Genomic DNA, 20,433 nt, shown 5'->3' on the forward strand with positions numbered 1-20,433 from the left:
TGCTGCCACGCTCGCGTGGGTGAGACAAGGCCCCTTGGAGATCCTTGTACGCCTCGAGCAGTCCGAGTGGTGAGACAATTGCCTCTTCTCACCCGTCCAGAGACGGCAGAGACATTGTCACAGTGCCTTGCCAGCAGCTCCATACCTTGTGAGCCCTGACGAGTACCCAGCCCGGACATAAAGCGGTGGGACGGTACGGTTGCCCTGGACGGCGACCAAGCTCTCTCGCCCCGCCCGGTGCGTAGGGTCCGCCAGAATTCCGCTGCCGAGCGAAGGGCCGCCACGCGAGATGACTGGGAATCACCGCCCCCGGGAGGCAGCGCAAGGCACAAATCGCACCCGGCCGCCCTTGTCCCCTCACCCTGTGTCCCTCTGCTAAGCACCACCCCTACATCTACCATCTCCTCCACCAATCACCACCACCTCCGATCAGCACCTCCCTCGTATCTTCATCCTCTTCAGTGGCAGCACATCGGTGTCAATCAACGCACCGCTTTCCTCTCCCTCGCACGTCGTCTGCGCTGTCAACGGCGCATAAGTTGAGTGGGCCTCTCCTTTGTGGGCGACCAGGCACAGCCAGTCAGCCAGCCATCCCATTCCGAGTAGCCATTCCAATCATCGTCGGAACCCACGTCGTCGATCACAATGGTCAATGCTCGCAATCCCGGTCAGCTCTCGCGTAAAGTACGCATCAGCATCGTGGCGGCTGATGGTTTGGCAAAGCGCGACGTCTTTCGCTTGCCCGACCCCTTTGCCATTGTCACTGTTGATGGAGAGCAGACGCATACAACTTCGTGAGTGCGATTATTCGCATGTTGCAAGAGATATAGATTATCGTATTGACCAAGCATCTTTTCATTGGAACACATCTCAGTGTCATCAAGAAGACCTTAAACCCTTACTGGAACGACTCCTTTGATATGTGAGTGACAAGGAGTGATGCGCACCCCTCTGCTTCGTGCCACCGTATCGGTTCTCAATCAGTCCTCCCGACGCATCGGCCCATCCCTTGTTCCACCTGTCACAGAACCGTCTCCGACTCCTCTGTCATTGCAGTGCAAATCTTCGACCAAAAGAAGTTCAAGAAGAGGGATCAAGGCTTCTTGGGCGTCATCAACGTTCGTGTCGCAGATGTGATTGATCTTGAATTGGGCGGAAAGGGTGAGTACGGCTAGAGCACATTGACCTCTGACAACGTCCAATTTCTGACAAGGTGACTTTGCCCTGTACTTCGCGACTACAGTGCTCCTGACTCGAGAGCTCAAGAAGTCAAATGACAACCTCGTCGTGCACGGCAAGCTCATCATCGATCTCAATACCAACGTGTCCGCGCCTTTGCCCAATCGACCCGCGAACGCCCCCGCGGCATCGGAGGCCCCAGACGCTTCGGCTTCATCCTCATCTCTAGCGTCTGGCGCTCAGACTGGCTCGGCAGTACCTGCCAGTGCAGGTGCCCAGTCTTCAGACTCCACCGTAGCAGACGACAGCGTCTCCAGTCGAGCAGCAGCAGCTACTGGAGGCGCTGGCGCCGGGGCAGGAACTGCAGCTACTTCATCTGCATCCGGCCCAGCCACCGTTGCACGCAATGCCAGTGGCACCAGTGGCTCTGCGTCTCGTGCCAACGACGCGCGGTCGGATGAGCACGGTCCCCTGCCCACCGGCTGGGAACGTCGCACTGATCATCTCGGACGAACATACTACGTCGACCATAACTCCCGTTCCACAACCTGGAATCGTCCCACAGCTGCCACCAGTGCCAATCAGGCCGTAACAACGGCTGCCGACAGGCAGCGTCACAACAACCGAGCGTTGCCAGATGAGGTTCTTGGTGTGGAAGGCGGTCGAACAGTCAGTAGCAGCAACGTGGGCGGCTCATCGTCAGTCGGCACTCCGACTGGTACCTCTACCCCGAATGGTGGTGCAGGCGCTGGTGGAGCTGCTGCAAATCAGGCAATCCCCACTGGGCAAGCCACTACTGGCGCTGTAGGACCTCTGCCGTCGGGATGGGAACAGCGAAACACGCCAGAAGGGCGTCCCTACTTTGTCGACCACAATTCGCGCACCACCACCTGGGTCGATCCTCGTCGCCAGCAGATCCTGCGCATCATGGGCCCCAACGGCAACAACCTAACGGTACAGCCACAGAGTGTGTCTCAGCTGGGTCCTCTTCCCAGCGGATGGGAGATGCGCCTCACCTCGACTGCGCGGGTGTACTTTGTGGACCACAACACGAAGACGACCACATGGGACGACCCTCGTCTGCCCTCTTCCCTCGATCAGAATGTGCCTCAGTACAAGCGCGACTTCCGACGAAAGCTCATCTACTTCCGTTCGCAACCTGCGCTGCGTCCCATTCCTGGCCAGTGCCACATCAAGGTGCGACGTACGCACATCTTCGAGGACTCGTACGCGGAGATTATGCGTCAGCAGCCTGCTGACCTCAAGAAGCGTCTGATGATCAAGTTCGACGGAGAAGACGGTCTTGACTACGGAGGAGTCTCGCGAGAGTTCTTCTTCCTGTTGAGTCACGAGATGTTCAACCCCTTCTATTGTCTGTTCGAGTACTCGGCGCACGACAACTACACGCTGCAGATCAACCCCCACTCGGGTATCAATCCTGAGCATCTGAACTACTTCAAGTTCATTGGTCGAATCTTGGGTCTGGCCATCTTCCACCGACGCTTCTTGGATGCTTACTTCATCGTGTCTTTCTACAAGATGATCTTGAAGAAGAAGATTACCCTGTCCGACATGGAGTCGGTGGATGCAGACTACCACAGGTCGCTGCAATGGATTCTGGACAATCCAATCGAGGACGTTGTCGACGAGACATTCACTGCCGTCGAGGACAAGTTCGGTGAGATGGTCACCGTTGAGCTGAAGCCTGGAGGAGAAGAGATTCCAGTGACGGACAAGAACAAGGCCGACTATGTAGAGCTGATGACAGAGTGGAGAATCAGCAAGCGTGTCGAGGAGCAGTTCAAGGCGTTCCAGAGCGGTTTCACCGAGCTGATTCCTCAAGATCTGGTCAATGTATTTGACGAGCGAGAGCTGGAGCTGCTCATTGGCGGAATGTCTGAAATTGACGTGGATGACTGGAAGCGCTTCACCGACTACCGAGGCTTCACTGAGCAGGACGAAGTTGTGCAATGGTTCTGGAAGGTGGTGCGAGCCTTCCCACCGGAGCGCAAGTCTCGTCTGCTGCAGTTCACCACTGGCACGTCTAGAATCCCCGTCAATGGCTTCAAGGATCTGCAAGGTTCCGACGGTCCTAGGAGGTTCACGATTGAAAAGGCAGGAGACCCTAGCCAGCTGCCAAAGAGTCACACTTGCTTCAACCGCTTGGACCTGCCACCCTACATCTCCGAGGAGCAGCTAGAGCAGAAGTTGATTATTGCCGTGGAGGAGACGGTCGGATTTGGACAGGAGTAAAAGCGTTGCGTGTCGTGCTGGTATACTCTTTTGGAACACTCTCTATCCCTCTTCGATGATGAGCCCGCCTTTGCTGTGCTGTTACCTTTATTTCTTTCCTCATTCCTGACTGTCATTTACGCTGTAGCATCCATCAGACTCGTCTCGTTCGTCTGAAGCGGTGCCTGATGGTGCCTGGCCTGGCCTGATCTGTCGTGGCGTGATAAGGGGCGCCAAGTGAGGATGCCCTCCTCACCCTCCGCTTGTAGACTTACCTCCGGAGCCCGAGTTGCGTGCTGCGTGCGCATGGGCGATTGGCGGGGGAAGTTCTGCAGCCCGAGTGTGCAAGAAGCGCGGGGGTGGTCTGTGCGGGGGCGGAGGTGACGGATGGTGTGATTGAGATTGTGGATTGGTCAATGGCTTCGGCTGTTAAGCTACCACTGCCACACAGACAGACAGGCAGCCGGGCAAGCAATGGCGCTCATGGAGGAGGAGGAGGAGATCGACAGTCTGACACTGGGTCATCATGGCAGGATAAAGAAAGGGGGAACAGCCTCGTCTTCTTTTGTCCTTGTCCTCCTTTCCATTCTTACCACTCGTCCATAACTTCGAGCATTCTACACTACTCTACCTGACCAGACATCATGGCACCCATCGCCACCGCTCCACCTGTACACCACTTTAGCAATGCCGATGACCTCGGCGTCAAAGGCCAGGCCTCCGCAGCCGCCTCAGGTCGAGCACCTCCTCCACCTGGAGCCAAAGTCCCCTCGCTGGCTAACGTCCTTACTTCTGGCCAGTACGACATCGACGAGTCTGTCCTGACTCCTTACGAAGATCTGCCCAAGAAAATCGAGGGTCCGACGGTCTGGACGAAGGAAGAGTATGGCAAGGAGGAGAACAAGGAGAAGTGGGTCCGACGCTGGACGGACGAGGAGATTGAGCAATTCGAAAAGGCCGCACAGGACTGGGTTGCCAGTGGACGTCCCCATGAACAGATCGAGAGGTCCACCATCGACCTGCCCATCTCCCTCCAGGCTACTTTGCTCTCTCTGCGACACAAGATCCTTCACGGCCCTGGCTTCTACGTCTTCAAGGGTTTCCCTGTCCGAAAGTGGCCCATCGAAGTCACCGCAGCCGCCTATCTCATGGTTGGCGCCTACCTAGGCAACGCCGTCTCACAAAATGGCAAAGGTCACCTGCTAGGTCACGTCAAGGACATTGAAGGGTCCAACTTCACTGGGAACAACATCGACAAGATTCGAATCTACCGTACCAGCGCAAGGCAACACTTCCACGTCGACTCGTCTGGTGGCCTGATCGGTCTCTGCTGTCTGCACCGCTCCCTCGAGGGAGGCGAGTCGGACGCCGTGTCGAGCCACAATCTCTGGAACCACCTGCAGGAGCATCGACCCGATGTTGCCCGTACACTCGCTGAACCCATCTGGTACTTTGATCGAAAAGGTGAAGAGACTCCCGGGATTGGACAGAAGCCCTACTACAAGCGAGCTATCGTTTCCCTGGTCAAGGGGGAGCCAAGCAACCGTCTAGTGACGAACATTGACCCTTACTACATCAAGTCCACTACGCGCTTCATCGAGTCTGGTCAGATCCCTCCTGTCTCTGAGAAGCAGCAAGAGGCAATGAAGGTCCTAGAGGAGACGGCCCAGTCCCTTGCACTGCACATGATCCTCGAAGTGGGAGACTTGCAGTTTGTGAGCGATACCCATGTCTTGCATGCGCGAACGGCATACAAGGATCATGAGCCCCCTCACCCTAGGCGTCATCTGCTCAGACTGTGGCTTAGTACGCCTGATACCGAGGGTGGGTGGAAGATCCCTTTCCCTGACTCCAGTCACCCTAAGAGGGGTGGGATCCAGGTGGGCAACCAAAGAGGGACTTGCCCATTGGACGCCGAGTAGGCACAACTCAAAGGGAGGGGCTTGTCGGGATCCTGTGACGGAGCGCGAGCAGTGCGAGTCTTCTTGTTCCTTGTGCTTATGATAATACAAAACGCCATACTATCTCGCTACTGTCTATCCCTGTGTCAAGCCTGTCCCACGAAACCCTTGCCCTCCCCCTGTCTTAATGTCTCGAGAATTCCCCCTTTCCTTGCCCCTGCTCAAACCCTTCCCCATCCGAATCCCCCAAATTCCCACTTGCATCCCGCAAAAGCTCCGGATCTTCAGGAGCACTCACGCCAAAGGGTCTCTTTCCCGTGCGCATCTCGTGAGAATAGGCAAGAGCGGCCATTCCTCGCGCGAGCTCCGTGCGCGCTTCGAGGTAGGCGATGAAGCTGCCTGAGACTGCGAGGGCAGAGTGTTTGGACGAGTAGAGGCATTGAAGGTGTCAGAGGAGGTATGCGGGGCTCACAATGGGCGCTGCGAGGGGTTTGGACGTACCGATGCCGATCACTACGGAGGCGTTTGGGGTCATACGCATCGTCTTGCGTGCTCCTAAGCCGACTATGAGTGAAACGACGAGTAGTTTGAGGATCAGCAGAGAGAGGGTGTAAGTTTCAGTTTTCTACTCAACCCCTCTGCGATATCAGTTCTTTCCCCTGAGGTCTCACCGGCAAAAGCTCCCAATACCCCCGTGAGCGTAGCATTCATCTGTGCCCGCTTATTCACAAGTCCAACCTCTGCTGCGCTCAACTTGTCATTCTTCGAAGAAGCACCACCCGAACCCGAGGAACCAGAAGGACTGTCTTGTGACAATGAGCTTGAATTATCCGCTGATGCTGCTGCTGCTGATCTTTGTCGATCTCGTGGAGAGCTAGACTCGGCGTAGGGGTACGTCTTTGAGACGAGGCCTTGCTCGCGGAGGGAGTCTATCGGGTCTGGGTAGAAGGGCATGTCGGTCCTCTGGAAATAGAGCTTGCCGGTGGAGATAAAGAGATGGACTCAGGTCGTCTCCATCTCGATCTTCTCAAGTTGAGGAAGATCGGTAGCAGGGAGCGGGACAGGCGAGGCGAGGACCTTGGCGGTGGTGGTGGTGGTGGTGGGTGGTATTAGCCAAGGCTCCATGCACGCCGGGGTCAAGATGCGGATCGGAGATTAGACTCGACGCGGGAGGGTCTGCTTCCGTGCGTGGGCGGCAAAGGTGGATTGCTAGGCAGACAAAGTGTCAGTGATCCCTTCTCCCCCTTCAGCTTCCTCGTCATCGTCGTCCTTTCGCCTTTGTCCTCGTCGTCGCACCTCGTCTCGATACTGTCACCCTCTCAACAGCTGGTCTGGCTGCCACGGGTTGCGCCTGAACCCCCACTACCTCGGCATGGCGCCTTCCTCCCCTGCTTCGTCGGATAGCTCTGGCCTTTCCTCGGCACCACCTACACCTCCTCAAACCCCTGGCAGGCCCAGTACGCCCGGCAGAAGAGATGCAGACACCCAGCCAGTAGAACTCTCTATGCAAAAGGCAGCGCCTTCATCTAGGAGCAGCCAACGTGGTGCAAGGGCTAAAAGAGGATCTGAAGCTCAAGATACGCCTCAGCCCAAGGCAAAGCGCGGAGCAGGGTCAAAGGGCGAGGTCTCAAGCACCCCGGCTGCAGCGTCAGAGGATCCTCCCGCACCACGATCTCAGAAGAAGCTTACTGTCAAGCTCACCCGCAAGGGTAAGGGCAAGAACGACACCCCTGGCGCCTCGTCTGCCTCTCCTCCTATAGGGGAAGCACAACCTCTTCCCCCTGCTTCTTCCGACGCATCTCATCCTCCATCGAGTGACTTCCGCGCTCAGCTCAAGGACCTGGCCGATTCTGAAGATGAAGAGGGTGGGAATGTCGTGAAGCCGAGGAAGAGACGGGGAGGTGGGGCAGCCATTGCTGATGATGACGAAGAGGAAGAGGAAGCGGAGCCTGCCAGCACAAGTGCTTCGCGAACCTCCATCATCTTGAAGCGCAAGCGGAACCAAGCATCTTCTGATGCATCACGGAGAGATTCGTCGAAGAAGAAGTTCAAGAAGCGGACCCTTTCACAGCCGGAGAGAGCTACGGACAGTGACGAGGACTTCATTGGGCAAGGGGATGATTCGGACGATGTCATGTCTGACGTTGGGTCCGAAGAGAGTGCTAACGGTGGTGAAGATTACGCGGAAAAAGCGGCTGGGCTCGTTGATGGAGACGAAGACTTTGCGCCGGTCAAGGGCCAGAAGAAGCAAGGAGGAGCTAAAGTGGCAGGTAAGGCGGCGAAGAAGGGCAAGGCTGGAGAGCCTTCGACTGCGATTGCCCGTCCTCCTCCAAAGAAAGGAGACGCTAGTGCTGGCGCCGCTGGCACTGCTGCATCCAAGGCAGCCATCGCCCGCAAGGGATCAGTAAAGGTAGAGCCAAAGACGGTCACCTCTACGATCCGAGCAAGCGCAGCCGCTACATCGACCTCTACCACTTCCTCGCCAGCCGGAATTCGTCCTTCCGCTGCTGGTCAACCTGCTGGTGCCAACGTGCAAAAGAGACCGCCCCAACTCAATAAGCCAAAGGCGAGCCTGAGCATGTGGGACAGTCTCGTCGGCTCTTCATCCAAGCCTGCTGCACCTGCACAGCCGCCCAAGCCAGCACAGCCAGCAGCTGCGATCAAGGGCAAGGAGGAACAGAGGGTTGGCACTGAGAATCAAGGGGAGAAGGCAAAAGACCAGAACTCGACTCGTGCCACGCCTTCAGGAGGCATACAAGGCACAACTGGAAGTAGCGGATCTTCCCTGCCTCGTCCACTCGGCATCAGTCGTCCCTCAGGCCTCCAGTCCTCGACCTCGGCTTCACATTCCGGCAGTAACAGCCACGGCAACTTCCGTGACTCGACGATCACCATCCACATCACTCCCGGCCTGAATGGTCAACACTGGGACAAATCCGCCTACCGTTCTCTTCGTCTACTCGACAAGGAACGCTATCGTCTCCCTCCATCTCAAGATCTCTTTGATCTTTTAGAAGATGCAGAAGTCATTGTAGGATTCGAAGAAGAGTGGAGAGCTAAAAGGATTATGGCTGGTGCGGGGGTTGGTGGGCAGATGAGATATGCTAGCAGTAAACCCACACAGTATGGTGCTGGGAGAGAGTATGCGAGGGGAACGGTTAGGGAGTTGCTCAAGGGGAGGAGGAAAGTGACGAGTGCGCCTGCGCTTGCAGCTGCGAATGGCACTGCAGAAGGAGGAGCAGAGGCAGGAGGAGGAGGAGGTGGGGCGCAATCAGGAGAGGAGATGAAGACGAATCAAGGCCAAGCGGAACGGTAGCGGTGGAGAAACGACGTTGGCCAAACATGTATTTGTAACACTTATAGTAAATCCATTCCATTCCATTCCATTCCAACACAATTCTCCTTGCACTGCGTTGCGTCATGTCACAATATAGTACAGCAAGTCTCGCGCCTCCTCACCTCCCCACAGCCCCTCATAATCCGCTTCGCTTACACCTTGTCAACCGCAACCAGGACAGACGAAGAGCTCCCCATGGACATAGCTATCGCACTCCAAGCAAAAGTGCTTGTGGCACTTGGGACACTCGTACCGTCCCGATTGAGAAAGTCCACCTCCTGTCACTCCCTCGGTGGCGCCATTTGTACCATTCGCACCACCCGCGCTAGCGCTCCCGCTCGCGGTGCTGTTCCCATTGACGTGGACTGTCCCATTGCCATTCGTTGTGGCCGAGTGACGAGGAAAGTCAGCTGGGAGGGGTGGGAAGAGCTCATCGCAGCCTGTACAGGAGGGTCTTGAATTACCTTGTGAGGAGAGACTGGTGAGGGCAAAGAGGTGAAAGTGGAGGTGGAGAGAAAGTGAGAGAGGGTGGTGTTAGTGGCTCTCCTAGATTCGCTCTGGCTACTGCCGCGTTGCGCTGCGTTGCGCTCGTTCTCACCTTTCCCAAGAGACGCCCCTGAATGGTTTTACAGGAAAGAGATGTCGGTAGCTCCTCGCCAAGTGCGTACTCATCACCACCGTCAGTCCACAAGTAGGGCAGTCTGTCGGTACATCGCATATCTTCGAGTTGCACCTGGGACAAAGGAAACCACTACCCGCTCCAGAGTGCTTGTTCGAAGGTCGACTAGAGCCGGAGAGGCTGCTAGTTGCAGAGGAGGAGGAGGGTGGGAAAAGACGGGAGTGGCAGGCGCATAGAGAAGGAGGCGCGTGCGTGGGCAAACGTAGTGGGAAGCCCATTTGCATCAGCTCGGCACCTGCCTCGTCGTCGTCGTCTGACTCTTGGTCGCCAACTCGCCGCACACGAGGTGCTGCTTCCTCCTTCTTGATGATCTCACGCGGAGCAATACCTTCCCGCACTAGCTCCTCGAGATGATGATCGTCCAGGGCTACTCCAAATGTACCACCCGTCTCTCGAGCTATGTCCCTCATGATCTTCATCTCGGCAGTGAGGTGGATGAGGTCGACGCGGATACGGGAGGCCTTGAGGCTAGCAATGGTCTGGTGGATATTGCCCGGATCGCACGAGGTGAGGGATCCGGAAAGAAGCAAGATTTCCCTCGAGGAGGTGGTAGGGAGATGAGCGAGAGTGCTCTTGGCCATCTCTAGGGCATTTTGCAAGGAAGGGTCTCCACGAGGCTCCAGGCGGCGCTTGTTCGACAGTGCAGCTAGGTGATCCGAGGTGTTGCCGCCCATGGGAACAAGACGATCTGTAATGCCGTCTCGCATGAGTAGGATTGCCAGTTGTCCGATGGGATTCTGCTCAAAGTATTCATTGACGAAGCGCCGTGCAATGGGCAAGAGAATGTCGAGTCTAGAGGTGCAAGGATGGGAGCGGTTCAGACTGCAGCTCGCCTCGCTGCATCGGCTGAGCAAGACTTACCTTGTTCCTCTTCCACCATCCTTTTCATTCATATTCTCGCTGTCATCAAGTACCAACACTAGATGCCTGATGATCCCTCTCCTCACTCTCCTCTCCTCCTTTGCAGCTCTCCGCCGCTTGCCCGCTGCGAGGAGGTGCTTGACGGAAGCTTCCAATGATCCGCTCTCGTCTTCATTGACCACGTCCCAAGAGCGTTGAAAGGTCTGCTCCCAGGCATACGACCGCGATGCGTCCTTCGATCCTTTGGCGGCCAAGGCTGACTTGCGGGCTACTCCGGCCGAAGCAGAAGCTCCTTTGCCAGCAGCTCCCTTGCCTGCGGCTGCTCTTGCTCGGGAAGAAGAGGCGGCAAAGTTGCGAGCGTTTCCCGAAGGGGGCGGGGAGTCCATAAAGTCATCTCCAGAGTCGTCAGCATCGTCTGCCACGATGAAGTCGTCATCGGAGTGATCCAAGGCCGCAGCCGACGTCGATGCTCGCGGCGGCATGTTCGGTGGCAGGCTGGGGGCTGGATGGGTAGGAGGAGTAGCTGCTAGTCTATGCTCGCCTCTGGTCAGCGGAGATGAGCTGCGAGGGATCCGCGGCAAGAGTGGGACGTGCGCCAATCGGAAGCAGCGGGGAACGAGGGCAGAGTACAAAGGGAACAAGAGACAAAAGGCAGCCAAAGGCACACATCGTCGCTGTTCCTCATTGTAAAGATCTTCTCATGTAGTCATTCTTCTTCCCCTCCTTCCACTCCATCCTCACCACCATCTCATCTCATCTTACCATGCTCACGCAGGATGAGCTCCTCCACCTCCCCATTCGCCCACTCCAAGATGACACCCAGCCCACACCCACATCCAGCGAGGAATCATCAGTGGAGATCGACATCGCAAGTGTACTCGAGCCCTTTCTCCATCCACAGCCTGACCAGCCACCGCCTCCCATCGAGCTACATCGCGGCTCCCACGTCTCCTTTCTCTCCAAGCTCCTCGCCAAGCCACTCCCTGCAGCCTACGTCGGCTTCGACGGTACTAGACCCTGGCTCCTCTACTGGTCTCTTCACTCCTTCACCCTCCTGGGTCACGCCATCGACGATGTCACCAGGGCAAGAGCAGTTTCTACGCTCCTTTCTTGTCAAAATACTAGGCTGGGTGGATTCGGTGGAGGACCAGGTCAGATGCCCCACCTCATGGGAACTTATGCTGCCATCAATGCCCTAGCCATTGCAGGAGCACCTGGACCCTGCCCCACGGCCGAGGACTTTGCACAGATCAAGACTCGGAAAGCCACCATGGAGTCCCTGGGCAAAGGAGGATGGGATGACATTGACCGTGTCAAGATGTACCAGTGGATGATGAGGCTCAAACAGCCCGATGGCAGCTTCACTGTTCACGAGGGAGGGGAAGTCGACGTAAGGGCGAGCTACTGCGTCTGGTGCATCTCCACATTGCTGGGTATAGGCACGCAGGAACTCTTCAGAGGAATGTCAGGCTTTTTGACGAGGTGAGAGGGAGCGATTTTGCTCCAAGCAGATTGCAAGGCTCGCTGTCTCGTCTACTCACCTCTATCCTCCCTTATTACCGCCCCATCAGCTGTCAATCGTACGAAGGCGGCTTAGCCTCGACTTCATTCCCAAGCTACACACCTCAGCTACTCTTCAACTCGGCTGCTCCTCGTCCAGCTCTGGGGGAGGCACATGGTGGATATGCTTTTTGTGCTACAGCAGCCTACCTCGGTCTAAAGCTGCTTGACCCTGCATTGTACTCCAGAGGCAAGACGGCCGCGCCGGCGCCTATAGCTCTAGACAATGAGCGAGCTTCTGAGGCCAAAATGAACCTTTCGACTCTGACACGCTGGACTCTGTCCCTACAATGCCCCTTTCCATCTCAAGGTGGCGGGTTCAAAGGCCGAATCAATAAGCTCGTAGACGGCTGCTACTCCTGGTTCTCTGGCGCAGGCATGTGGGGCGTACTAGAAGCCCTACGCTCCCTCGAGTCCCCACAAGATAGCGAAGGCGCAGACGACCTCTGGTCTCGTCCGGCCTTGCAGCTCTACATTCTCCTCGTCGCCCAGAATCTCACACCAGACGGCACTGCTGCCCTTTCGGGTGGACTGAGGGACAAGCCGGGCAAGAAAGCCGATGCATACCATACCTGCTACAATCTCGCGGGGCTGAGCGCTGCGCAGCACGTCGTTAGGCCGTGCGCCGAGACGAGAGATTTCTGCTATACTGGCTGGAAGTCTGGTTCGGGACCATCAGCGAGCACAGCTCAGACTGAGGGCGAGCACGTTGGCGTAGCAGCAGCAGCAGCAGGCAGTGCCGCGGCCGAGCAGGAGGAGCTCCGTCGCAGAATCTTCTCCTCCACGCTAGGGTACAATCTCGCTCCCGGAAGGCAGAAGATCGTCGTAGGTGAGGATAGCAATGAGCTCCTCCCCACGCATCCGGTCTTGAACGTTGGTTTTCTGCAGGTGAGGAACATGATGGTTTGGAGCTACGGGCAGGAGTAGACGGCAGAAAGGTTCAGAGGGAAAAGAGTCCAGTGTACTTGTATCTATATCTGCGTTATCAATCATCGCTTTGTCAATCTCGATTCTCAAGTCGTCCAGCGCCTCTGCCCACGCTTCCTTTGCAAGCGTGTGCGTACCTACAACATTTATCACGCAAGCGTCGAAGGATGCAGACCGTGGGGCGATGTGTGATTCTTTGTTTTCTTTTAGCGACTCGAAGAAGAAAACGGATTCAAAGTCTTATCTATACACATGAGGGTTCAGATATGAAAAAAGAGGCGAAGGGACATCTATATATGGAATGATAAAAGAGGGAGAGGGGGGGCGACTGAAGTGCCATGGCGGCATCAGGCCAAGACGGGAATTGTTCCTCCTCCATTGCGTCTACTTTCGCTTGAACAACTTCTTGACAGGCGCAAAGCTAAGCCCAAATCCTCGTACACGGAAGAGCCAATAGAGGGCAAAGGAGGCCCAAACGTTGAAGATGACGAATCCTAGGAAGATTCCCATGCTCTGCCATCGGAAAGAATAAGGCGCATTGACCGTTTCTGCAAATTGATCACCAATGGTGTACTGGCAGAATCCACACCCTGCGGTACCTGCGCCATTCACCAGGTAACCTCCAGCACCTGTAGCCCAAGCGCCCGCATAGGCGTCGCAGGTTTGTCCTGGAGGAGGGTCGAAACGGTACAGGTCTTCCTCGTTGCACACGACGGGCGTGGCGTGGAGGATGGTGGCCATTTGACCTCGGAGGTAGTGGGTTACGGGGTTGACCCAGTAGACAAAGTCCCTCCATGGGTTGGGCATCATCGAGTGGGGTACAATGACACCATTGACAATGGCCAGGATGGGCAGGATAAAGGGGAGCAAATTGGCAGCAGTGATGGGTGTGGGTGAAGAGGCTGCAAGCATCAGGGAGAATTCGATTCCAAAGGCGTTGAAGAGGAGGACCATCAGGTAGAAGTAACCAGCCTTGGCGCTCGGCTCGGCGTAGAATGGTAGGTAGTAGGATGGAAGGAAGTAGATGACCGAGGCGACAAAGGCAATGGGCATCGTGGTGAGGATGAAAGACGCCATCATAGCCCACCATGGGTAGATCTTGGAAGCATTTTCTCGAACCTCGAAGAGCATGCGGAGCTCGAAGAACTTGGCAATGATACCGTTGACAATGGCTGGGAAGTTGAGGATGATCAAAAAGGCAATGAAGACGCGATTCTGGTAGTCCGTGGGGGAGAGGCCGAGCTTGGCAAAGGCTCCACCGGCAATGATACCAGTGACAAAGTTGCTGAAGAGGATAGCGTAGGGGAACGAGGGGTCGCGCCACATGTCCCTGTACTGTCGCATGGTCACCTGCTTCAGCTGAACCATGGGCGTAGCGGCAAATTCGCGCTTGGCTCGAGGGTCGTCCGAAGCGGGCAGCTGTGATCGCTCCTCGACAATCGACTTGATCTCCTCGCGAGTATTCTTGCATTCCTGGGATTCAAGCCACTTGGCTCCCCAGTCTTTGCCGTGTGACTTGCCACCACTGACCACTTCGAGGATATACTCGGCCACGTTGGCCTGAGGGTCACAGGGCTCGGCTCCGTTGGCCTCAAAGTACTCGCGGATACGGTCACTACCCTTGCCGTGATGCTGGCCGATTTGACCAAAGTACGAGGTGCGACCTCCTGGCTGCAGAAGCAAGACATTGTCGAAAGACTCAAAGAGCAGAGCAGACGGCTGGTGGATGGTGCAGAGAATGGCCTGTCCATCCTGTGCAAGACGTCGCAGCAGTCGGCAGATGGAAGCAGCTCCAGCAGAGTCAAGACCTGAGGTGGGTTCGTCGAGGAACAAAAGCAGATCTGGCTTGGCGGCCAACTCTACGGCAATCGTGACTCGCTTCCTCCTTTCAATACCGAGACCAGCACCAGGGTGTCCGATGAGAGCATCAGCGAGGTCCTCGAGCTCTAGCAGCTCAATGACGCGCTGAGCATCCTTGAGCTTCTCTTCATGGGGGACATCAGCTGGCTGACGAAGAATGGCAGAGAACTCCACAGCTTCACGAACTGTCTGCGTGGCCAAATGAACATCGGCCTGCAGAACGAGACCAGTAGACTTCTGGAATCCAGGTCCAAGGGCCTTGCCATCCACCAGAATGTCTCCAGTGACGACACCTGCCGCTCCACGTTGACTCAGAGCGGTCATGAGTGTCGTCTTTCCAGCTCCCGAAGCACCCATCAATGCAGTCATCTGACCAGGTCGGACCCAACCGTCGACATGCTGAAGCAGCTTACGACCGCCAGGCAGCTCAAGGTTCAGGTCGGACCAGGTGAAGATGGCTCGGTCAGGATGCTCTCGAGTGACCTTCTTGTCGACTGCATCGCCACCAGACAGACCTTCTCGACCCCCGTCGTGCGATTCGACGGGAGTAGCATCGGAAGAGCTTCCAGACTGAGAGCCAGAGGCAGCACCAGCACCAGCACCGGCAGCTGCCTCGGTGTCGTCGGCTACTGGAGGCTCTACTGCCTTCATCTGCTGCTTGGCGGCCTTGGTCTTGGCGAAAATGGTCACTCCTCCTGACCCCCCGCCGAGCGGAATGATTTCACTGGCGACGATCGTTACGATCAGGTACAGAGCACTAAAGGCGATGAGGACACCGATGTTGGGCCCTACAGCTGACTGACTGTAGTTGAAGGTGACTCGCAGGTAGTCCTGGGGTTGAACGATGATGGACCCGGGTACACTACCGGTCAGAGCACACGTCTGGTACGCAGTGTCTTGAGCTGCTCCAAAAGGCACAATGGAGCTTGCAACACACTGGATAGGATACTTGAGCTCGTTTGCCAGCATACCTTCGAAGGCATACGAGATACCATTGACGTAGTTGAGCCAGATCATCCAGTTCATCTGTGGTCGTCGAATGACATATCCGACAAAGACGATGATGATGTTTAAAGCCAGGACCGAGAAACGAATAGCTTCGTTGAACCCGGGGCTGAAGACAGCGACAGCTCGGTATAGCGCCGTGAGGTTGTACGCGCAGAGGAAAGTGTATACCAGGAAGATGAAGAAAGCTCCAGCGTTGGTTCTCAGACCACTGAGGAAGTAGAGGATGACTGAGCTGAGGATACACTGGACGATCAGGAAGGGGATGTCGACGATGGCTCTCGACATGCAGACTGCCGAAGGGCGGTAGAAGGCAAATGTCTGGTGTCGAGCAAGCATCGGTCGACCGGCAACGGCCTCGTAGGTCTCACTGAGCTGCAGCCATCCGTTGAGCAGACAGGCGAAGAGGATGATACCACCGCGAGTGAAGATTCCGGAAGAGTCTTGTGCTTGGCCGTAGAAGAGAGACGAGATCATGAGAGAAACGGAGATGATGGTGAAGAGCTTGATGTAGAGATCGCCTCGTGCGCCCCACTTGACAAGCAAGTCACGATAGATACAAGCCTTCACTTGCGTCCAGTAGCTGACGGTGAAGCTAGAGCCCTTGTGAACACCTTTGTTCTTCTCCCCTCGTACAAGATGCTTGACGTTTTCAGCCTCGCGTAGCTCGTCGTTCTTGACGGCCGTCTCGTACTCGTCGACTTCAGAGATCAGTTGGCGGTAGAGATCGCTTTCCTTCCAGGCCTTTTCACGCTCCTCGGAGGTGCGTGGAATGGGTCCCTTGAAGTCATCGCGGTGCTGCACCTGAATGGGATCCGTGACAGCAGTAACAAAGTCAGCAGTGGTTTGACGAGCTGGCGAGTAGTAGCCTAGATCGTGGAAGTACTGTCGCGCCTTGTCGCGTGGTCCGTAGTAGATGCAGCGACCCTCGTCGATGACGGAGATGCGATCGAAGAGGTCAAAGATGGACTCCGACACTTGATACAGTGTGGCAATGGTCGTTCGGCGGCCAATGTCAGTGACGATACGTAGCGAACGAGCGTAGTCGAGGGCGGTAGAAGCGTCGAGACCTCGCGTGCTGTTGTCCCAGGCAATGATAGATCCGCGAGTGATGAGAGCTTCTTGCAAAGTGACTCGCTTCCTCTCACCACCAGATACACCGCGGACGGCTGCATCACCGACGACAGTCTTGCGGACGTGAGTCATTGCAAACATCTTCAGCAGTACGTCAACGGCATCGTCGATGAAGTCGTTGCGAGATTGTCCTGCAATGCGCGCCTTTCCAGCCGGAACTTTGCATTGCAGCGCAAACTTCAGGGTCTGCTCAACAGTCATGGTAGGGAAGTGGATGTCATCTTCGTCGACGAAGACGGCCTCTCCACGGTACTTGCGAGTGATTTCGTCAGGTGAGAAACCACCGTATGTCAAATCCCCCTCCACTTGCAAGTTGTTGTGCGACCTCGACGTCAGCGCTCGAAGGGTGGTAGAGCAGCCAGAGCCAGGTCGACCAAGGACGAGGAGCATTTCTCCAGACTTGAGAACACCGTCGTGACCTTGGATCAACGACGCTGGGGTCGGCTTTGTGCCGGTTGCCCGACCCAGAATTGGGATGAACTTAGCGAGGATGTTGAGAGGATCTTTGGTTGCGGTGTTCACGATGGCCTGAGGCAAAGTCTTCACAAAGAGACGAGCACCAGCACCTCCAGGTGAGACGACCTTGACGTTACGCCAGGACATGCCTAGAGGCTTGTGGTAGGGGATACCCTTCTCTTCAACAGCCGCTTTACGACTGAGCATCCAATCTGCGAGATCGAATCCGTCATCGTTGCCATCCCCTTCTTGCTGTCCAGCTTGCTCCTCAATATCGTCGGCTCGTCCAATCTCGGTCATCTGCCTCCGCGACTGGCTTTGCTGCCTTGGCCGATGACGTGGCTGGCTTTGATTGCTTACACTCCGGGCCAGTCGGTAGTCATCCAGAGCTCTTGCGGCACTGATGGGATCCACAGGTTCACCCGTCTGAGTCTCACCCCAGGTCCCTGTGCTGATCTTCTTCTCGAGCGGCTGACCCCCAGTGAGCTGAGGCTGGTAGTGCTCGCGAGCGGCTGCCTTCTCTGCATCTACATCTGAGGAGTGCTTGGCAGTACCTGAAGGATGAACTTCCTCTCTGCCAGACACTTTTTCTGCTTCGGCTTTCGTGGTTTGACCTCGCTGGTCAGATGGTGCGGCCGAGGGTGGGGCAGCCCCGAGCCCCTCGCCATTGGACTCGGTTTGTGAAGAAGACATTGGAGCTGAACGCGTAGGGTCTATGTATGTATGAACGCTAGTGGATAAGAGGGTAGGTATTGATTGTCAGCAGTCAAGATGGCAGACTGCGACTGCGACTGGATGCTGAGTCCACCCAGTGACTCTGAAATCTGGAGGAGATGGCAAGGAAGAGGACCTGGATGCCTGGAGTTATGAATGGTAGAGATCAAAGAGGTGTACAAAGTCGAGGAACCTCACACACATTCACAAGTTACCTGGGCTGGACAGAGTGGAGCTGCCTCCCCAGATACCTGCGAAACGACGTCTTACGTCCGCCGTCGGCCCTCGGAGGAAGACCTCCCGAGGCAGGCCGAGGGCAGGTGATCGTCGCCTGCTGTTACGGGGTTTAGAAATCCAAATCGCCGGCTCTCTCTTTCCGCATGCGCGACCCTGAATTGGCTGCTGCCTTGCCCCTGATGACGACGCCTCCTGGGGCAAGGCGAAATTGCAACCCGGGCTCTGGTTCACGGCTGCTCGCCCCCCTGAGCTGAGCTGGGCGGCCCCGTGAAGCCGATGACCATGCATGCCAGAATGACGTGCAAATTCTGCCCATCGCCCATCTTTCAAAAATCTCCGGTCCTAAGAAATGAGGGTGCAGATGTCGCGGCAAGCCCTGAGTGAGTCAGGCGAGTCATGCGGCTTACAGGTAAGGCGATGTCATCCCTGACGGTATACACTACTGGTACCGTCTCGCCTCGACTTTTGTGTGAGTCACAGTAGGACGAAGGTGGGAGCCATCCACTGCGTAGATCATGGCTCTATGAGCTCTACGCCATTCATCAACAGCCAGACTTCGAATTCTGAGTCATCACAATTCAGCGGGTAGGGTTCACACATCGGGCGCGAAGTGGAGATTGCGACGGAGATAGATATGGCCGCCCTTCGATCGGGTACATGAGTGCGCTGCAGGAGTGCAGAAGGACACTACCAAGCGGCCTTACTCTACAACGGAGAAACTGACCTTGCCCTCTGCATTCAATTTGTCCACTAACCCCGTCTGTCCGAGCGCCGTGGCCGGAGTGAGTGTTCCATTGAGCACGCGTTCTCTCTCTCGAAGAATAGTTCTGGCAACGCCCACGAAGATGATCGGTGTAGCGACATAACCTACTTCGGGGCCGGAGACGCGCACGATGGACTTGACGTCGGGCCCGCTGGCCTTGTCCTTGACAGCGTTCTCGGAGTAACCTCTGCCGATGAGAGTGGTTGTGAAGCTTGATCCGTCCAGTTGCGCCTGCGAGGGGCCCTCGTGACTGACCGTGCCAGCGCTGAACACCCTTGGGTACTTCAACAAGAGAGACTTACCGAGCGAGAAGCTGGCCATCAGACCGAATAAAGTTAGCGCAGTGATTGTCAGAAGGAGCATGGGTAGGCTTGGGATAGCAATCCAGAATGCAAATTGCACTGGAGGAACGCCGTTGGAGTGGTGAGCGTCAAGGCTCTGCCCCAGACGCACAATGGAGGGGTCGGCAAAGAAGAACGGTATCACGTAGACACCTTGCTCCTCGACATAATTGATCATGCCTCCTAGACTACCCTTCCGGGAGGGCAGACCACTACCAAGTCCCTGCTCGACGGGACTCGGCTTGACCTTTGGCAGCTTGCTGTACAGCTGCTTCCTCACAGCTCCGAGCTGCTTACGCGTGGAAAAGCCATTGACTGCAGCTTCATAGGTAGCGTAGTGAATGCCCATGCCGGCCTGTGGAGCGGCCCTGAGTCTGACGAACACCTCAGCGCTAGTAGGAGTAGCACCCTTGCGAATCAGTTGCTGCTTCAGGTAAAGCAGACCAAGGTCAGAGGGGACCGAGTCGAAGGCAGCAGCATGAATGATGGAGCATCCCAGCCGAGATGCTCGCTCCTGGTAGCGCAGCACCATCTCCTCGATCTGTGGGTAATGTCAGAGGCTGTCAGAAGGAGCACCTCATATCTAGCAATCAAACACTTATGTTCTGCCTCACCCAAGCTGGCTCTCCGCATAGATCAATGTAGTCCGTCGGCGCCTCGTCCGACGACCGCAAAGATTCACTGGCGCTGAGAACCGCCTTGATGACAGGCTCTCCAAGAAAGGCGTAAGGGCCAACGCAGTTCATCACCACTGCAGTGTAGTCAGTAGGTCAGCGCAACGTCTGGAGGGAGCATCGTCTCTGCCATACTCACACTGCGTTCCCTCGGCCATCCTCTGTAGGCTAATCTGATCCTTGACATCGGCCACTACCGCCTTGGGTAGGAATGACGAAGACACCTTTCCCTGAAGTCCAGCTACGATCTTGTCTAGACTTTCCTTCTTCCTCCCAGCGATCGACCATGTGAAGTTTGGGTCCTCACGCAGGATGGACGGTGCCTGCTCGACGATGGTTTGGATGATGAAGCGGGCGGTGAACCCCGTAGCTCCGAAGACGGTGAGCGATGTACGTGAGGAAGGAGGCGCCATGATGACAGACTGAGGAGCAGATGAGTGACGAGTGACGATGATGAGACTGGCTATACAAAGGAGATCTGATTGAGGAGAAAGGATACCGGACAGCTCTGAAGAGGATGCAAAATATGGCTAAGTAGGGAGCAACGAGATGGTCATGAGCTCTCCTTTCCGC

General features: G+C 56.2%; 8 protein-coding genes across 8 annotated transcripts; 4 read left to right on the forward strand and 4 right to left on the reverse strand.

Annotated features, from left to right (window-relative positions):
* Positions 1-645: 645 nt before the first annotated feature.
* On the forward strand, positions 646-3,432 carry BCV69DRAFT_277804 (HECT-domain-containing protein; the record flags this gene model as incomplete). Its single annotated transcript, XM_025491169.1, has 4 exons — positions 646-794; positions 875-922; positions 1,028-1,161; positions 1,214-3,432. The coding sequence occupies 4 exons, from the start codon at positions 646-648 to the stop codon at positions 3,430-3,432; spliced, it is 2,550 nt and encodes an 849-aa protein (XP_025347144.1).
* A 413-nt stretch (positions 3,433-3,845) lies between these two features.
* On the forward strand, positions 3,846-5,435 carry BCV69DRAFT_283510 (Clavaminate synthase-like protein). The gene has a single exon (XM_025492735.1). It carries the CDS (start codon positions 4,056-4,058, stop codon positions 5,331-5,333), a length of 1,278 nt encoding a protein of 425 aa, XP_025347145.1. The 5' UTR covers positions 3,846-4,055; the 3' UTR covers positions 5,334-5,435.
* A 61-nt stretch (positions 5,436-5,496) lies between these two features.
* BCV69DRAFT_299742 (hypothetical protein) lies at positions 5,497-6,266 on the reverse strand (the record flags this gene model as incomplete). Its single annotated transcript, XM_025494363.1, has 3 exons — positions 5,497-5,717; positions 5,814-5,876; positions 5,984-6,266. 3 exons carry the CDS (start codon positions 6,264-6,266, stop codon positions 5,497-5,499), a joined length of 567 nt encoding a protein of 188 aa, XP_025347146.1.
* A 276-nt stretch (positions 6,267-6,542) lies between these two features.
* On the forward strand, positions 6,543-8,702 carry BCV69DRAFT_283512 (hypothetical protein). The gene has a single exon (XM_025492736.1). It carries the CDS (start codon positions 6,685-6,687, stop codon positions 8,626-8,628), a length of 1,944 nt encoding a protein of 647 aa, XP_025347147.1. The 5' UTR covers positions 6,543-6,684; the 3' UTR covers positions 8,629-8,702.
* A 109-nt stretch (positions 8,703-8,811) lies between these two features.
* BCV69DRAFT_271219 (TFIIH basal transcription factor complex, subunit SSL1) lies at positions 8,812-10,671 on the reverse strand (the record flags this gene model as incomplete). Its single annotated transcript, XM_025490949.1, has 4 exons — positions 8,812-8,937; positions 9,016-9,127; positions 9,248-10,120; positions 10,190-10,671. 4 exons carry the CDS (start codon positions 10,669-10,671, stop codon positions 8,812-8,814), a joined length of 1,593 nt encoding a protein of 530 aa, XP_025347148.1.
* Positions 10,672-10,850: 179 nt separating this feature from the next.
* BCV69DRAFT_283514 (terpenoid cyclases/Protein prenyltransferase) lies at positions 10,851-12,779 on the forward strand. Its single transcript, XM_025492737.1, has 2 exons — positions 10,851-11,671; positions 11,761-12,779. The coding sequence occupies exons 1-2, from the start codon at positions 10,953-10,955 to the stop codon at positions 12,674-12,676; spliced, it is 1,635 nt and encodes a 544-aa protein (XP_025347149.1). The 5' UTR covers positions 10,851-10,952; the 3' UTR covers positions 12,677-12,779.
* An 83-nt stretch (positions 12,780-12,862) lies between these two features.
* Positions 12,863-18,172, reverse strand: BCV69DRAFT_283515 (hypothetical protein). Its single transcript, XM_025492738.1, has one exon. The coding sequence runs from the start codon at positions 17,822-17,824 to the stop codon at positions 13,061-13,063; it is 4,764 nt and encodes a 1,587-aa protein (XP_025347150.1). The 5' UTR covers positions 17,825-18,172; the 3' UTR covers positions 12,863-13,060.
* Positions 18,173-18,671: 499 nt separating this feature from the next.
* On the reverse strand, positions 18,672-20,419 carry BCV69DRAFT_260761 (hypothetical protein). Its single transcript, XM_025490684.1, has 3 exons — positions 20,000-20,419; positions 19,801-19,937; positions 18,672-19,727 (listed from the first exon to the last, which is right to left on the reverse strand). The coding sequence occupies exons 1-3, from the start codon at positions 20,271-20,273 to the stop codon at positions 18,783-18,785; spliced, it is 1,356 nt and encodes a 451-aa protein (XP_025347151.1). The 5' UTR covers positions 20,274-20,419; the 3' UTR covers positions 18,672-18,782.
* Positions 20,420-20,433: the final 14 nt, after the last annotated feature.

The sequence above is a fragment of the Pseudomicrostroma glucosiphilum genome (assembly GCF_003144135.1).
Source record: "Pseudomicrostroma glucosiphilum strain MCA 4718 unplaced genomic scaffold BCV69scaffold_9, whole genome shotgun sequence".
Taxonomy (NCBI): domain Eukaryota; kingdom Fungi; phylum Basidiomycota; class Exobasidiomycetes; order Microstromatales; family Microstromataceae; genus Microstroma; species Microstroma glucosiphilum.

Bases quoted from the DNA above. Each gene is read 5' to 3' on its own strand.
- BCV69DRAFT_283510 (XM_025492735.1), top strand. From the start codon at position 4,056: ATGGCACCCATCGCCACCGCTCCACCTGTACACCACTTTAGCAATGCC.
- BCV69DRAFT_283512 (XM_025492736.1), top strand. From the start codon at position 6,685: ATGGCGCCTTCCTCCCCTGCTTCGTCGGATAGCTCTGGCCTTTCCTCG.
- BCV69DRAFT_283514 (XM_025492737.1), top strand. From the start codon at position 10,953: ATGCTCACGCAGGATGAGCTCCTCCACCTCCCCATTCGCCCACTCCAA. The intron at 11,672-11,760 runs GTGAGAGGGAGC...CCGCCCCATCAG, and splicing joins ATGTCAGGCTTTTTGACGAG to CTGTCAATCGTACGAAGGCG.
- BCV69DRAFT_283515 (XM_025492738.1), bottom strand. From the start codon at position 17,824: ATGTCTTCTTCACAAACCGAGTCCAATGGCGAGGGGCTCGGGGCTGCC.
- BCV69DRAFT_260761 (XM_025490684.1), bottom strand. From the start codon at position 20,273: ATGGCGCCTCCTTCCTCACGTACATCGCTCACCGTCTTCGGAGCTACG. The intron at 19,938-19,999 runs GTGAGTATGGCA...ACTACACTGCAG, and splicing joins GATGGCCGAGGGAACGCAGT to TGGTGATGAACTGCGTTGGC. The intron at 19,728-19,800 runs GTGAGGCAGAAC...CATTACCCACAG, and splicing joins TATGCGGAGAGCCAGCTTGG to ATCGAGGAGATGGTGCTGCG.